The sequence below is a fragment of the Euprymna scolopes genome, chromosome 40, assembly GCF_053919585.1.
Source record: "Euprymna scolopes isolate OS-2025 chromosome 40, ASM5391958v1, whole genome shotgun sequence".
Classification (NCBI taxonomy): Eukaryota; Metazoa; Mollusca; class Cephalopoda; order Sepiida; family Sepiolidae; genus Euprymna; species Euprymna scolopes.
The window spans coordinates 14,229,936-14,248,229 of NC_136521.1; the positions used below are offsets into that span (position 1 = coordinate 14,229,936).

An 18,294-nucleotide genomic window follows, 5' to 3' on the forward strand; every position below is an offset into this window, starting at 1 on the left:
CATAAAAAAAAAGAAGCAAACAGGCTCGCGGTAAATAAAACACTGCCCCGCACTCAAAGTTGACGTCATTAACTCTTCAAAAACGGGCACCTGCCAAGTCGCACGTTTTTTTTCACACTTTATTATTTTCCAACTGCGCGTCAAGGCTTCGTTTTTTTTTTTTTTTTAAAACAATCAACGATTTTTGTTTTCATTTACCCAAAAACACACACCTCCAAACACCCGGGCAATGCCGGGTACCCCCTGCTAGTATTAAATATTTATCAAGAATTTTCAGGAGAAAGCTTTCATGCCAAAGGCATGGGATATAATCGAGGGCTACTGCCTAGTCCACTGTATGCTATACATATTCAGAGATGACCATTACGGTGTCTACCGTATAAGGGGCTTGCCTAAATTTATACTAATAGTTAGAAAGAAGTTTAGTATTTACGAGGTGGTAGACTAGTGCTAGATTGATTAATGATACAAAGATTTTAATGAAGATAGGAAGGCAATAATTGAAGGAATCAGTTCGTTCACTAGTATTCTTGAATACTGGTACCATAGAGGCAATTTTTCAGCTGTCAAGGAAGCAAGATTCGGCAAGGCATTTGTTGTAGAGTTTGGAGAGAGGCAGGGCTAGCTTAACAAAGCATTTATTTATTAGTATAGTAGGGATAACATCAGGCTGATATACCTTGGAGGTGTGGAGATTTAGTGAAAGATCAATTTCGCAGATAAAGTTAATGTAAAATGATCACCCATTTCCAGATCAGATAGCATTTTTAATATACCTTAAATAAGTCTCCAGATTTTTTTTGTACAGGCATTTAAAATTGTCATAAACTGTCAAAAATTTAGTATGTTATTGCTATAAACTTATGAGATGGCTGATCAATTTTTATGATTTCAGGTTCAAATGAGCAGCTAAAGCAGGAATTGGAATACACCCTACTAAAGCCTGATTGTCACAACTGGTGAATTTCAAAAATGCAATTTGGATGTGAGGACACTTTAGAAGAATGATATGCAATAAAATTCTGTTTTAAACTTGGAAAAAATGCCATAAAACGTATGGAACGCTTCAGACTGCTTTTGGACCATCTTGCATGAATCAAGCATTAGTTTTTGAGTAGCATGTAGCATAAGAAATTCAAGGAAGGAAGAGAGTCTATAAGGGATGGTGAGAAATATGGGAGGAGTAAGGAAGTCAAAACACAAGAGTTGATTGGCCAAATAAAAAATTTCATGGTTAAGAATTATCATGTGTCTATAAAGACAATAAGTGCATAGTTTGCTGTCAGTGTGGGAACTATACACAATTATTTGGAAATCAAATCCCTTGCCAAAGTTGCTGAAAAAAATGGTAGGATCCTTCTACTGCTCCGGTAGATATGTCACTCACCATGCAATTCTCTACCTATATGAAAGCCAGGTACGGCCAATGATGGAGTACTGTTGCCACATATGGGCAGGAGCTGCTAGAAGCAGCTTATCCTGCCTTGACAGAGTTCAAAATAGACTTCGTAACTTAGTGAGAGATGCTCTTTTCTCTTCCCTGCAATCTCTTTCCCACAGAAGAGACGTTGCAAACCTCTCTCTGCTTTATCATTATTTTCATGGCAAGTGCTCATCGGAGCTTCAATCTATAGTCCCCCTCTCACCAAACTTTCGCGGAAATCACTCGTCTGGTGAAAACCACTATCAATAATTTCCCACACTCTTTATCTGCGCCTAAACCTAAACATAGATTCCACAAACAAAGCTTCTATCTTAGAACTGCACGCCTGTGGAACTCTCTTCCGATTGCCTGCTTTCCAGCTGGCTACAATCTGATTGTCTTCAAGTCCAACGTAAACAAGTTCTTGATGAACCGTCCCTCTAAGTAATCCAATTTACAAAATTCCAACTACTTATGTTTACTACGCTATAATCACATTGACTAATTATACCCATTAACCTTTATCCTCGAGTGGCCTCCGGGCCTTGATAAGTGGTGATTCCTGTGTAAAAAAAAAAAAAAAAAAAAAGGAACCTAATTTATAAGTTTAGTTTAGCAAATTTCGTTTTTTGTTTTATTCAAATATTGTACAAGCATAAAAAATTGGATGGTCCTTCGTTACTAGAACGAAATTCAAAATATTGAATTTCAAGTAAACCCAATGCTATCTACTTAATTATCATAATGCAGTAAAGAACATATCCAAAAATTATGAAAAACGATAAGGTAGAAAATTAATTATTAATGAAAATAATTTTTGAAGACAATTCGCAAAAATTAAGTTTTGCTTAAAAAAAACCAAAAAAAAATGGATAGCTCCAATCATAACGATGGGAGGTAATTATTTTCTTAACCCTTGGGTAAATTTAGAAAAACTCAATTTTTGCTAATGATCTTCGAAAACTGTTTTCATGAATAATTAATTTTCTACCTTATCATTTTTTAATAATTTTTGGATATGTTCTTTACTGCGTTATGAGAATTAAGTAGATAGCATTTTTTTTTATCTTTAAATTCAATATTTCGAATTTCACTCTAATAAGGAAGAAGCAACCAAAAATTGTTTGAGAGTAAATGGCAAAATTTGGATATTTGTGGCCTTATAATTAAAAAGCTGATTTTTAAGGGGTATTCCAGCCTGTTTTGCACAAATATCACATTTAAAATTGTCGCCAACAAGTAGTAAAATTAAGATCTTCATTTTCCGATGCTTTGCTCTGTAATCTATAAATATAAAAGCGAAAATGTGTGTATGTATGTATGTACGTATGTATGTGTGTTCGCTTTTTCTGTGTGTCTACAAAAGGCTTCTTTCAGAGAAGCGGTCGGTAGGTTCACAACTTTTTAAAACTTTTTATATCACATACAAATCGTAATATCTCACAGTTAACAACAAAGCTCGCCTGTCTATTTAATTTGCTCGATTTCGGGAAGATAAATATTCAATATTTGTTGCTCGCCGCATGTGGGTTTAGTCTTTTTCCTATAACATCTTGGGGGTGGGAAAAAAAAAGCGTTCAGCAGTAAATGAATACTATCCCACAGTTGATCTCATTAACTCATTAAAACGGGTACCTGCTAAATCCAACTAATTAAATAAATTCAAACGTGTTTCCGTTAGCATCTCGCGGTGGGGCAATAGTTAACATCGCACTTTTTTTTTTTTCACACTTTAATTTACAACTTTGCCTCAACGGTTTGGGTTCGATCCTCATACTTACTTTTTTTTTAACCTCCCCCAAACATCCGGGCAACGCCAGGTACCCCTCGCTAGTCTATAAATATAAAAGCGAAACTATGTGTATGTATGTGTGTTTGTATGTCTTGCAAAAGCTTTCCACACAGGTCACGGATTTTCGCCAGATCGGTATCATTTTAAACTTCCAACGTTCGCCGGACAAATATCGAAAAATTGGCCAAAAACGTTAATTCCTTCATCCTGAAATCAGTAGTTTTCTACAGGGCAGGGGACTGGGGGATCAGCAAAAACCGTCCTCTCATGACGAGTTCGCTTCTACACATGCGTCATACGACGTCGTAACCTGATTTACTTTTAATATTTGAAAAAGCGACACAATTTTGGCGACGTCGTCTTAGCTCAGTTGCTTAGAGCACGGCCTCATTATCTAAACGTTTTGTGTTCGAATCGTGGTGTGAGATGTCTTATTTTTTTTTTTCGATTTTTTAAATTTTAATATTGAAGCAGGGTTATTTAAGCCATTTTTCATGTGTTTTTCAGATTTTTTAACGTTCGTTTTTCTGGGTTTTTTACTTCACTTATTCTTAGGTTTTCATTAACACCCCCCCCCAAACACCCGGGCAACGCCAAGTACCCCCTGCTAGTATAGACTAAAAATTATCATGAATTTCATTTTGCTATATTTTAACTGCATTTTTTGTTATGGGTGTCCCCAATTTGCGTCATACCTATTAAATGCTACAATTTAGGTATTTGTGGCATGGTAGATCAAATCATTACTTACAAATAAAAAGTTGACTTTTAAGGGTATTCACGTTTGCTTTGCACAAATATCTCATTTAAAATTGTCGCCGGCAAGTAGTTCTTATAATATTAAGATCTTTCTTTTTTTTTTTAGATAGGCGTCACCACTTATCAAGGCCGATAGGCCACTCAAGGATAAGGCTTAAAGAGTATAGAGTAGTCAAAAGGACAATATAGTAATCGATAGTAATGCAAGTTCGGTAAATTTGTTAACTTAAGTGGAACGGCTCATCAGAAACTTGTTCACGTTGGACTTGAAGACAACCATATTATAGACGGCTGGAAAGCAGGAAAACGGAAGACAATTCCACAGGCGTGCAGTTCTAAAAAAAAAGCTTTGATCATGGAATCTATGTTTAGGTTTAAGCACAGATAAAGAGTGAGGGGAATTATTAATAGTGTTTTCAGCTAGACGAGTGTTTCTTGTAAAAGTTTGGCGAGGGGGGACCATAGATTGAAGCTCAGTTGAACACTTTCCATGAAAATAACGATAAAGCAGAGACAAACTCGCAACTTCTCTTCTGTGAGATAGAGGTTGCAGCGAAGAGAAAAGGACATCTCCCACCAGGCCACGAAGTCTATTTTGAACCCTACCAAGGCAGGACAAGTCTTTTCTAGCAGCTCCTGCCCATATGTGGCAACAGTATTCCATCCTTGGACGTATCTGGCTCTTATATAGATAGAGAATTGCATCAGCAGTGAGATATCTACTGGATCGATAGAAGGATCCAACCATTTTTCCAGCGGCCTTGGCAACAGATTTGATGTACGTATTCCATTTAAGATCAGGAGTAAAGGTCAAGCCCAGAAGCCTGTCAAAACTTGAGGCCTCCTCAAGACGAGAGCCATTCATTTTAATTAATGCCAGATGGGGATCAGAACGTTGATGATGTAAAGATAGAAGCTTGGTTTTAGATGCATTAAAAGTAACCAGCCACTCCTTTCCCCATTGTACAACGTGATCAAGATCAGAGGAGAGAGAATCGGAGAGAACTTGGTCATTTACTGTCTAAGATGTGCTACCATAGATGGTAGTGTCGTCAGCAAAAATGTATACGAATGATGTAAGGATGTGATTTGGAAGATCATTAATGTCGATCAGGAAAAGATCTTCATTTCCTAATGTTTTGCATTATATATAATCTGGTCGACATTTTGAATATTATTGTTTATAAGTAAAACAAGTTAATCTGGTCTTGTTTCCGAAAACAAGTCAACCTTGTTTTTTTTTCAATTTTCTAAAATTTTATTTGTTGAGAGGGGGGATCGCCATTGGAAAGTACGGTCAGCGCAAGGAAAATTTATCATTTTATTAGATGGAAGGGTCATTTTTAGTTCTTACTTTTTTAGTGGAGGGAGAGGAGGATTAATTCTGTTTTTTTTTTTTGTTCTCATTTTGGGGAGGGGGCACAAGGGAGGGAAGTGGTGGCCGCAATAACGCTAAAATTAAAATCATTTCATTGTAAGTCTTCATTTGGTAATGTTGCATGAGTCCTTACCCGGCTCCAAGATATAAAATAGTTCGTCTAAAAGTTGTATTCATGAGCAGAAGTTGATTCATGAACGAAACCATGGAATCCTTCTCTAAGGAAATGAAACAAAACTTTTTTTTTTTTTTTTTCACCGCTTTTTTTATTTATTAATAATTGCTAAATATTTGAATATTTTGGTTTGTTATAGTACTTGTACAATTTAATTAAGACATTAAAAAATGAAAATATCGAAAAAAGGTTATATTGTACGTATCTGATATGGAACGAAGTCCTTTGAAAAAACATTTCACTTAATTTCACCAAGTAGTTTTTTTCTTACAGCGAAAAAACAATTTGTTATGATACCGAGCAAAAGGTTCGATTTTTAGGAAGAAAAGCTAGTATTAAAGATGGGGAGGGAGTGTCGGCGCTTGAAATTAAGTTATCTCCTCGTAGTGTGTTCATAAAATTCCAAGACGGCTGACTTCAATGCAGTCTCATAAAAACGTGTTTTTCCGCAGTAAAAAAAAAACAAAAACTACTCGATCAAATTAAGTGAAATTTTTTTTTCGGAGATATTCAGTCCAAAACGGATACGTACAATATAACCTTTTTTTTTTTTTTTTGATATTTTCAAGTACCGTTATTTTTTAAATTATTTTATTGTATGTATTTCTGTCAGTATTTTTATTTTTCACTGTTTTTTTTTTCTTTCCTAACAACAATACAAATTCTTTTTTGGATAATAATTGGGTTGCAATATGTAATTTCAAACCTCACACGTCCTAGAATAAAATAATTAAAACTAAGTGCTACAACACTAAGTGCTTGAAAATAACAACAAAAAAAGTAAATAAAGTTAACAAGTGAATTTATTTATTTTTTTTTGAATCACTACTTTTTTGAATAATTGCATTGCAATATATAAATTTCAAACCTTAGAATCAAATAAATGGTAAATTTTTACATTAGGTCCACCTCCACAATTTTCTTTAAAATGGACACTTTTATAGATTTTTGACAACATTTTTTGAAACTATAATTTCTTCGTATCTGAGAAACTATTTGTTTCCTGGAATTTTAAATGTTATTTTCATTTTCAGCGCCCCCGAAAACCAATAATATTAGTAATTTTGGTAATTTGTTAGAAAAGCCTACAAACAACTACACGAAAAATAAATATATACAAGAAATAAATGTTATCATAGTCACTAGAAGTTAATTTTATACCTACCTGTCTCATTTGTTTTGGTTTTTAAATAGTTTTTATTGCTCTTTATTTAATCTCAAAAATTCAATTTTTCCAAGCGGATTTGAAAAAAAGAAAATGGTGGCATCTTCTCTGGAAGAAGCAAGTCTCGTTTTGAATTTTTGGGGTATTTTTTTTACAAGAGTACCAAGTGTACTATGAACACCCCAACCTCTCCATGTTAAGAACAGATTTCGAGGTTGGGGGTGTTTATTCTTAAAACCGTTCTTAACATGGGGAGGTTGGGAGTGTTTTTTGTTTTTTTTAACATGGAGGTCACCACTTATCAAGGCCTGGAGGCCACTCAGGGATAAGGGTTATTGCGTGTACAGTGATCAATGAGATAGTATTGTAATAATCATTAGTATTGGAGATTTGATAGTGTCTTACTTAAGACGGCGGTTTGTCAGGAATTTGTTTATGTTGGACTTGAAGACATCCAAGTTGTAGTCAGGTGGGAAACAGGCAAACAGAATAGAGTTCCACAGTCGTGCACTTCTGAGAAAGAAGCTCTGCTCATGGAATCTACATTTGGATTTAGGCACAGATAAAGAGTGGGGAAAATTATTGACAGTAGTTTCAGCCAGATGGGTGTTTCGAGGGGGAACGAGAGATTGGAGATTGGAGCTCAGACGAGCACTTGCCATGGAAATAACGATAAAACAGACAGGCTTGCAACTTCTCTTAGGGAAGAGAAAAGGGCATCCCCACTAAGCTACGAAGTCTATTTTTCACTCTGTCAAGACAGGATAGGCTGTTTTTAGCAGTTCCTGCCCAGATGTGGCAGTAGTACTCTATCCTTGGACGTACTTGGCTTTTATACAGAAAGAGAATTGCATGTTTATTTTGAAAGCCGTTCTTAACATGGGGAGGTTGGGTGTGTTTATTCCTAAAGCCATAGTGAGGTTGGGTGTTTATACTACTCTGAGTACTCTCGTAAAAAATGCCAAAAGTTCAAAGCACTTGTAATCCTTGAAATTCAAAACGAGGCTTGCTTCTTCCAAAGAAGATGCCGCCATTTTATTTTTTTTCAAATCCGCTTGGAAAAACTGAATTTTTAGGTTAAATTAAGAGCAATAAAAACTTCTTGAAAACCAATATAAATGAGCCAGGTAGGTATAAAATTAACTTTTATTGGCTATGATAACATTTACTTCTTGTATATATATATATTTTTTTTTCATATAGTTGTTTGTTGGTTTCTCTGCCAGTAATTTTAAAGGATTTTTGGAGGGTGGACACCTTTACCTAAAAAGAAAACAAAAATAAACAAATGAAAAAAACAAAAAATGACAACAAATAAAGCTGTTTCGCTTCATTTCGATAATAAATAACTGAGAAAAATTGGGAGGAAAAAAAAAACATATTTTCATTTTGTTTCATATTTTCATTTCTGGTTCGATATCTTGTCTTAATTTGAATTCGAGCTGAACTATTTCCTTGGGCCAAATCACATCCATGGTAAGGACTCGTAAACATTACCCTTCATTTGGTCTACAAGGCCACAAATACAAAAATGTGTTTGAATTTAGATAACTTACATGACTAAAATAGGAATTAACAGAAAATGCTGCACATTTTAAGATGGAGTTGACAGATTGACTTTTTAGATATGTGGTTTTAAATATAGCTAAAAAATCGATCTGTAAACTGTCTTAAGGGTAGACAGGAAAACAAATGAACACATATCTAAGGAAATGACCGAAACACTAGAGGATGACCTCCAATCTGTAGTGGAATGGGGACAAAAATGGATGGTCACATTCAATGCTGCCAAGACTAAACTCGTTTCCTTCAATAATTACAAGAAATCTTTTTTACCAACAATAACAACATTATCCGAAAGTACTTCTTTTAAACTCCCCGGACTAACGTTCACAGGAAACATGAGTTGCAACAATTACATTGAGAGCATTGCCAGGACCTCTGCGAAGAAGGTAGGCTCCCTCGACTGTGCGAGAAAGCTACTAATGCCCAAAAGTATACTGTACCTTTATAAGGCCACCATTCGCCCATGTATGGAGTATTGTTGTCATATTTTGGCTGGTGCATCTACCACTAGTCTCTCGCTTCTAAACAAGGTTCAAAAGAGTCGCCAACCTGATAGGTCCTGAACTGTCATCTATGCTTCAGCCTCTGTCCCATCAACGAAATGTTGCATTCCTCTGCCTGTTCTACAAGTACTTTAATGGTGAATGTTCTGATGAACTGCAAGCACTTGTACTCCCTTGACGTAAATACTCCTGACAAACCCAACAAGCAGCTAAATCCCACTCCTACACAGTAGAGATCCCTAAATGTACCTATTTACAATGCCTCCCCATGGGACAGAGTTAGATACCAGGGTCGTTTTTTAACGTGGAGAAAAGGTACAAAAATAAAAATTGTCTCAGTCGTGAAGGATTTCTCCACTGAAAAAGAACGAAAAATGGAAGTGCCGCATCTGAAGAACAGATACTACACTTTGATCTTGGCCAAAAAAGGGAGCTTTCTACTCCAGTAGTTTCTTCCCCAGAACTGCTAGACTTTAGAACTCCCTTCCGGATCCCTGCTTCCCCCCAAGTGTACTGACATGTAGAAATTCAAGTGTAATGTGAACAGACATCTTGCTGCCCAACTCCCCACATAGTACCCCTGTAGCTTATGTCCTTGATAGTGGCCCTCTACATCAAAGTGGAATGTGACTTTTTGGGGTGAAAATGTAATAAAAATAAATAAATAAAAAACAAACTTAATTGTCATGTCGAAAATAGTAATATATCCCAAAATTGCGAAAATTCAATCGAGTAAAAGAACCGATATTGTGTTTTTAGTAAAAAATAAAATAGTATCGCTATTGGCTAAAACAAAGTGTCGGCCATTACAGTGGTGAAAAGGAAGATAAGTATGTCCCCCCCCTGTATTCGTAATCTTCAAGGTGTTCACATCTAGGGAACTCCCAATTTTCTGTAAAAAAATTGGTGCGGGTTTGTTTTACTATACACATAGATTCGAAAAAGTTGTCAAAAAACAAATATATAACAAATAAATATAAAGGCAAGATAAGTTACTTTACCTAACTGGATAATTTTCTACTGTTGTTATTTAATGTAAAATGTTTATTCGGCTCGAAAAACATACATCTGTTTATCGATGGACTCTATGTTGAACACGTTTAGTTTGGGAAAATGAGTGAAAACTAAAAACTATATAGAATACTGTTAGAAATTCAAATTCACTCTTTCTACATGATGAATTTTCGTAATTATTTAATATATTACTATTTTCGACATGACAAGTAAGTACGTAGTGTTTTTGTTTTTAAAAACCACGTATCAAAAAAAAAAAAAAAAAAGAATCGATCTGTCGACTTTATTTTAACAAGCACTAACACGTCAACTATAATTGACACTTCGAAATACGAGAATAACTTTGAAGCCTTTAAACTACCGAATAATAGGAAGTGATTTCTGACTTCGATTAGTTAGAATGTAAAGAGTTAAAAGTCAAATATTATAATTTATTGGTGCTTATAGTCGAAAAGAAAACATTCATTTCCTCACGCGTCCCTGTCGTATAGAACACATTATTATTATTCATATACAAACATAAACAATAAGAAAACGTAAACAAACGTAAATGGATGTGGTTATCTTAAACTTTCTGCTTTAAAGTAGTTACCATCAATGTTGTTAAATATCACATTATTTTTTAATAAAGTCGTTTAAAATAATTATTCTTTAAATATTTACAGTTCAATTATTTTAAATCAAATAAAAATATTTAATTTACAAAAATACGAGTTTTAATTTAATAAATGGTAACGTCTTGACAAACCTGTATTTTCTTGTTTATTCTACAACATTCAAATTTGATAAAATAATTTTGTCGTATTTTTAAATAAAGGCAATAATTCTTTTAAAAAAAAACGTTTCTTCATCTTACCATTCATGATCGTAGTTCGGTTACTTCGCCAATCGGCCATTTTGAAAAAAAAAAAAAAGAAAACACGTCACAAGAAAATACGAGTTATCCGCCCTTGACTCATTAGGGGCAGATAACTCCATTTCTTTTTATAGCCTTATCTAATATTTTATTTCCAATACTCTTTTGGTTAGGAGCAAATGGTAGCCTCAATTTTGATGCAATCTTTTCGATCCTCGGTGAGTGACCGAGAAATTTTTCTAGCCTGAGGCAATTTTAATTTTTGTCTCAATTCAAAGTTCCCCTTTTTTAAGAGTTGGATTCTCCACCCCCCCCCTTTAAAAACTGGCCCTGTATCTTACTCTGCCCTCGTGAGGAGGCAAGTAAATAGAGACTATCTGGTTTTCATTTTTTTTATTTCTGAATAGATGGTTTAAAGTGTTTTAAATAAAATTATGAAACAATTAGGGATATTTTAAGTAAGGTAGACCATAGAGTAAATGTGGTATTTTGGCGATTGCTGAAGTGAAGCTGATCGACAAATGGTGACAGAATGAAAGGTTTGATTTGGTTGTTTTGATTTACGGTATGTCAACCTTTTTTGGGTTATTTAATGCCGAATACGGTAATTTTGGTTGAAGTTTTTAAGCTTAAAGTTCTTTATATTTTCAAATATTTATATATAGTGTTTGGTTTGATTTGTTTCGTTTTACGGAATAACCGTTTCAAGTTATTTGGGAATAACGACTGACATATCGGCCCTTCAACCTTCGGGAGAATATCACTTTTTACGATTGATTTTTCCAAGTACTCTAACCACTATGCCACAGTAGTGGTTAGGTTCAATTCTCAGTGTGGGCGACCGAAAAATACAATTGCGAATTACTTAGGATCTCTATCCAATCATGGCTGATGGAACAAGAATAAACTACGCCCATGAAGTAAATAAATGGTTCCATTCGAAATTCTGTCCCAATTCCCGAGTTCGACAGAAACATTACCGAGCTCGACCAAATACACCTGAAGAAAGTAGAGATACACCTGTTGTGAAAATAACAAGATGAGAACAGTTGGTTGGTTGTTGGTTGTTTTTGTTTTACGGCATATCAACCCTTTTCGAGTTATTTAATGCCAAATCCAAAGATTTTGAAGAAAAAATTTTTTTAATAGAATATATTTGTTGTTTTCACATCGGTTTCTATTTAACCCATAGTTGGGACTCTAACAGGTACTACCACTCCGGGTCAGAGTGGACCTGGGAGCAATGGTAATTAAAAGGTGGCTCCACACTCCCCAAAGCCCACAAGCTGGGACCTCACCACTGGATATAGTTTAAGGTCATATCCAGGACCCCCATTGAGGGACTTTTACCCTCTGCAGGGGGGCAGTCGGTGTATTCTAATGCCCCACCGACAGGGCTGATGAAAACAGTAGTTCGAAGAATCTAAATAATACAAATTATCAATCCTCATCTCAAAAGATGTCCATGAAGAAGGTTGGAGTTTACATCGGCTGAAATGTTATGAAAATAACACTCAAGATGAGAACAGTTGTTTGAAGAATACAAATAATACAAATAATCATTGCTTAATTGAGTCAGGGTTCAAAGGGTTAATACCAAATCCGATCATTTTGGTTCCAAGATTTTATGCTTCAAGTTTTTATATCTTGAAATATTTATTCATGGTATTTGGTTTGGTTGTTTTGCTCTATAGTATATACATCCTTTTCGGGTTCTCTGATGCGAATCCAATAATTTTGGTAAAAGTTTTATGCTGAAAAGTTTTTATATTTTCAAATATTTATTAATGGTGTTTGGTTTGGCTGTTTTGTTTTATAGCATATCAACCCTTTTTAGGTCATTTAATGCTGAATCCAGTTATTTTAGAAAAACTTTTTATGCTTCAAGTTCTTTATGTCTTCAAATATTTAATCATGGTGTTTGGTTTGGTTGTTTTGTTTTATGGCATAATCACCTTTCTGGGGGGTTATTTAATGCTGCATCCAATCATTTTGTTCAGAGAATTTATGCTTTAAGTTTTTTATATTTTCAAATATTTATATATTTTTTGTTTTGTTTTATGGCATACAAACACTTTTTGAGTTATTTAATGCAGAATACGGCCATCTTGGTCCAAGTTTTTCTGCTTAAATTTATTATATCTTCAAATATATAAAAATATGGTGTTTGGTTTTATTGTTTCACTAGCAGGCAGCCCGGCATTGCACAGTCTTAAAATACGCCTAAATATTATATTCTAATTAATACAGAAACTGAGACATGTGCATGCGAGTATTATGTTTTTTGTTTTTTTTCTAAACCATTCAATTCTTGTAAGTAAAAAAAAGAAAAAATACTGAAGTTGAAATCAAAACCAAAACCTAAAGACAGTGAGTCAAGTACGATAACCATTAGACCAGCATGACACGTCCTTTAAAAAGTGTTTTCAAACTACTTATTCTTAACATAAATAATCTGTTATGTGAACTATTCGCGCGTGTGCATTTGTGAAACAGCAAAACAGATAAAAATCCGATGCCCCCCCCCCACGTACCAATTTTTCAATTTTGACCCCTTAGCAGCCTTTTTTTTCAGACAAAAAAGGATTAAAAAGTTTTTCACATATCTGAATATCCTATATACTGAATTTCAAGTCTGTAGATCCAAAATTTCTTGAGTATATAGGTTGAGAAGTGTCCTTACACACACACACACATTCTCACTTTTATAGATATACAGATTTTTACAGCGTATCAACCTTTTTTCAGGTTATTTAATGCTAAATCTGGTTATTTAATGCTAAATCTGGTTATTTAATGCTAAATCTGGTTATTTAATGCTAAATCTGGTTATTTAATGCTAAATCTGGTTATTTTTGTGAACTTCATACTCCAATGAAACTTCCTCTAAAGGAGGGAGACAGTTCAACCTGCATAGGATGAGTAGCACTTCAGTACTGTAGCAAATCCGGTCATTTTAGTCAAAGTTTCTGTGCTTCATGTTCTTTATATCTTCAAATATTTATTCATAATGTTTGGTTTGGTTGTTTTGTAGAGGATTATTTTTTTCATAGCATTACAGAACATGACTGAGTTTTGCAAAAGGAAAGGAAAAGAAATAATAAGATCAATGTTTGGTGCATTTTAGGTCAGGAAGCTGGTATCTTCAGACAGCCTGATCTGGTAGCACCAGAAGAATGAAGGAAGATGAGTGAATCAAAATATTTTTAGTTAAAAGCAGGATAGACGGAGGAAAACAATAGCGACCTCCAATGGTAGTGTGTCTAATTTTGTAATTTTTTTATTCATCTTTTTTTGCAAATAAATCTTTCAAAGTTTTGTGTTACTTACCAAAGGCCTTTGGCTCCAAAGAGCCCAGGGTCAATGTGTTGAATGTATGTGTGTTTTCTACAAAAAAAAAAAAAAAAAAAAAGAAAGAATGAAAAAATAATAAGAAAAAAAGCTGTGTGTTTGGGGTTTTATAGTATATGCTAATTTTTAGCACTGAATATCCTCGCTTTGGTTGATTGAAGGAAACTGCTTAGAGATTTTGTCCAATCAAAAGTTGATATTAAAAACAATATTATTTGATGCTGTTGCTTCTAGCAACCCCAACTGTATGCAAGGTCTGGATTGAGGCACATAATAAGATCACACAAGGCACTATTAACGAGCAACTACAATGGACCAACAAATCAAACGTATGTAACTTCCTGGTGGTAGCAGTGTTGACGTCGTCATCATCATCATCATCATCATCATCATCATCATCATCATCATCATCAGTTTTACATAGTAGCTTTTTATATTTTGTAACTTGCGAGACAAGGGTTGATTCTTTATATTATTTTGTTTATTCTAACGACTGTTCTCATCTTAAATGTTATTTTCACAGCGTTTCGGCCAATGTAACCTCCAAACTTCTTCAGGTTCATCTTCTTCAACTTCGGAAATCTTTCTGTCAAACTCAGATTAGAGATACCTGAGTTCAGCAGTAATATTCCAAAGTTTAACGAGATGTTGTGAGAAAAACATCCAAGACAAGAACTGTAGTCTGAATAAAACAAATGAAAGCTAATCTATCTCTGGCCAGGCCTATATTTATCCCTCTTTCTTTCAAGGCTAACTGCATCACTTTCTTCCTATCTTTTACTTAGCCTTTCCTTGTGAATTGACCTTGCCACCCTAACTGTTCTACATCTACTAACACAAAAACTCTGAACCATTTTTTTTCTCCATCATTATATTCTACATGCTGACATGTGGTGGACGGTTTTGAAAAGTTAACTTCCAAACTAATCTATCTATGGCCACATGTGTTTGTTGTATATTAAAAGGGACACATCCTGGTATGTAGTGAAATGAAGTAATTAGGGTTGAATATAATTATTATTAAAGGAGAATGCTGGACTCAAACTCAGTTATTAAAAGTTAAAATTAATACATACTGTTATTTAGAGACGATTCCAGGAATGCAGTGTAATTATCCATTGTAGTTAGGACCAACTATACAACGAAGTTAGGTCAGAGGAATAATGGAGCAATGAAATTAAGGAATGTTCTTTGTGTTGCTAGAACACGCGTTGGGAGCATATGCAATGTGCACGTGCAAAACATGCACATGTTTCGCTACTTCTGACGTCACAAAGAAATATAGATCAATATATACAGTTAAGTTAGACTAGAGTAGAGGAGACAGTTCGAGAGAGAGTTCAGTCAGAGTTCAGTTCAAGTTTTTTTTTTACATGGCAGTCACCACTTATCAAGGCCCGGAAGCCACTCGAGGATAAGGGTTATTACGTGTACAGTAATCAATGGGATAGTATCGTAGTAATCGTTAGTATTGGAGATTCGATAAAGTGTCTTACTTAAGGGAGCGGTTCATCAGGAATTTGTTTATGTTGGACTTGAAGACTTCCAAGTTGTAGTCAGGTGGGAAACAGGCAAACGGAATAGAGTTCCATAGGCATGCACTTCTAAGAAAGAAGCTCTGCTCATGGAATCTACATTTTGATTTTGGCACAGATAAAAAGTGGGGAAAATTATTGACAGTGGTTTCAGCTAGATGGGTGTTTATCGTGAAAGATTGGCGAGTGGGGACCAGAGACAGGAACTCAGACGAGCACTTGCCATGGAAATAACGATAAAACAAAGACAGGCTCACCACGTCTGTTCTGTGGGAAAGGGGTTGCAGGGAAGAGAAAAGGGCATCCCCAACTAGGCCACGAAGTCTATTTTGCACTCTGCCAAGGCAGGATAATCTGTTTTTAGCAGCTCCTGCCTAGATGTGGCAGCAATAATCCATCCTTGGACGTACCTGGCTTTTATATAGATACTGCATCAGAAGTGAGATATCTTCTGGAGCGGTAGAAGGATTCTATCAGTTGAGTTGGAGCTATCAGTTGAGTTGGAGAGAGAGAGAGAGAGTTAGCCTAAGTTCCTTTAGGAAGTGAAGGCAAAGAAGATGAGACAGTGTAGTAATTTTGCCAGCATTCTCATCACTTTCATCTCCAGCTGAAAAATAAATGTCTTCATATTATTATGTAAGCTGTTGTCTTCGTTCGTCATTTCAACCGCAAGGTAATGTGTTGTCTTCTGTTATTATATATTATCATGCTGACCCATCATATTGTATAATGAACTTTGTATGAAGCCCACTTTCAAAGTGTTGACTGTATTCTCCTCTTCAATAATGAAATGAATCTCCCCTCCGTTTTTAAAGGACTGTTCATTAACACTCTTCTCCCTTCACATCTCACTCAGCCTCCTATTATAAATGTGAACTCCCCAAGCGATTAGGTCATCATTGTTGTATACACTGTTAACATGACATCTTGTCCCCGTTCTTTGCACTCCCGCAATGCAACATATTTATTAGTGTCGGGACGATTAATCGGATCTGGAAAAATTGGATCTTTTTGGGGTATCAGAATCAGTATCGTAATCGGAAAAATTTGTTTCTATTTTTCCGATGCCAAAATCGATTCCTTTATCTTTTTTTTTTTTTTAAAAGTAAATCTTCCACTTTTATTTGGCCTTTCCCTGGTTGCTTTTGCTGGTTGTAATAATTAAATAATAACTACTTATTGATTTTAAGCTACCAGTAAAACTAAAATATAGAAAACATCTGCACATTTAACGTGTGTTTTTACGGGGGAGAAAATAACAACTCCATAGTTCAGTATTATTCAACAATTAAAAAAGGTAAGAAGCATTGTTATTATTATAATTCACAAGTAGGAAGACCCAACGTTGCCCGGGATCGAATTTAGAGATTTATAAAAAAAAAACGGAATCAGTAATTGTATCAGAATCGTCCCATCACTAGTATTTCTCCCCTTTTTTTTCTCAAGTTCATCTTTATCTCTTCTTCTCATGTTTTCTTTTCTCGTTTGAATCAACTCTTCTACTTCAACTATTCTACACCTACTAACCTCTCATCCATTCTTTCAATGCGGCCATACCATAATAGTCTACTCCCCTGCACACATCTCCCTATACTATCCAGATTAGCTACAACCCCTATATACGATTATCTCCACACTCTGTCTGTGCCTAAATCTAAACACAGATTCTATGAGCAAGGCTTCTTTCTCAGAACCACCCGTCTGTGGAACACTGTTCTGCTGGCTTGCTTCCCGATTGAATACAACGTAGTAGTCTTCAAATCCAATGCAAACAAGTTCTTGTTGAGCTGTTGCCATAAATAATCAAATTCTACCCAATTTATACAATTAACAATTACTATATTACCATCTTACATTCATTAACCCTTATCCTCGAGTGGTCTTCGGGCCTTGATAAGTGGTGACTTCCAAGTAAAAAAAAAAAAAATCTTTCTCTTAGCTTATCAGATCTAAGTCTGCCTTTAAGACTTGCATTACACATCCATCGTATCATACTCATTATTTTTTCTTCATGCAATGCATGTCCTCAACTCTTACTTGCCTTTAGACCAAGATCAAAGTGTAGTATCTTTCTTCAGATGCTACACTTCAATTTCTTGTTCTCTCTCAGTGGAGAAGAAATCCTTTACGACTGAGACAATTTTTTTGTTCCTTTTCTCCACGTTAAAAAAAACGATCCTGGTGTCTAACTCTGTCCCATGGAGAGGCATTCTAAATAGGAACTTTCACTGGCCAGGTTTCACCTTCATTGCATACACCTGCTTGATACACTCTTCCCTTAGTTAACAGTGGTCTCACTCTGCTGGTTAGTAATGAAATAAACTTTGAATTTTTTTTTTTTTTTCAAAGTCTTTAATGTTTTAATCACTGGCAGCCATGTTGATTTTTATTTATTTAATTTTTGTTTGAACCAACAAATATTTTACTTTTAAAAAATATTTTAATTTATTTATTTTCATTTTTTTGTTTTGTTTTGCCGATCTATTTATCATTTTTATATCTATTCTTCAAATTTCATGAAAAGCTGAAATATTTTGTTACATAATCAAGACTGTAAATGTGAATGAAAACGTTTGAGTGACACCTAGAGGTCAGAGGTAACCCAAGAAACAGAAATTGACAAAATCATGTGACTTCCAGGCAGAGAGAATTCTCTATCTGTTCGGTTAACGGCGACAGTAACAGCGACGATGATGATGATGACAACAATAAGAGAGAGAGAGAGAGAGAGAGAGAGAGAGAAAGAGAGAGAGAGAGAGAGAGAGAGAGAGTCGGAA

At 35.0% G+C, this 18,294-nt stretch overlaps 1 protein-coding gene across 1 annotated transcript in view; it reads right to left on the bottom strand.

Annotated features, from left to right (window-relative positions):
* LOC145265382 (BET1-like protein) overlaps nt 1-10,737 on the bottom strand; it is a 31,687-nt gene extending 20,950 nt beyond the window's left edge. The window contains exon 1 of the mRNA XM_080121180.1: nt 10,632-10,737. Coding sequence (XP_079977306.1) covers nt 10,632-10,671 — 40 coding nt within the window. The 5' untranslated portion in view covers nt 10,672-10,737. The remainder of the gene's footprint in view (nt 1-10,631) is intronic.
* Nucleotides 10,738-18,294: the final 7,557 nt, after the last annotated feature.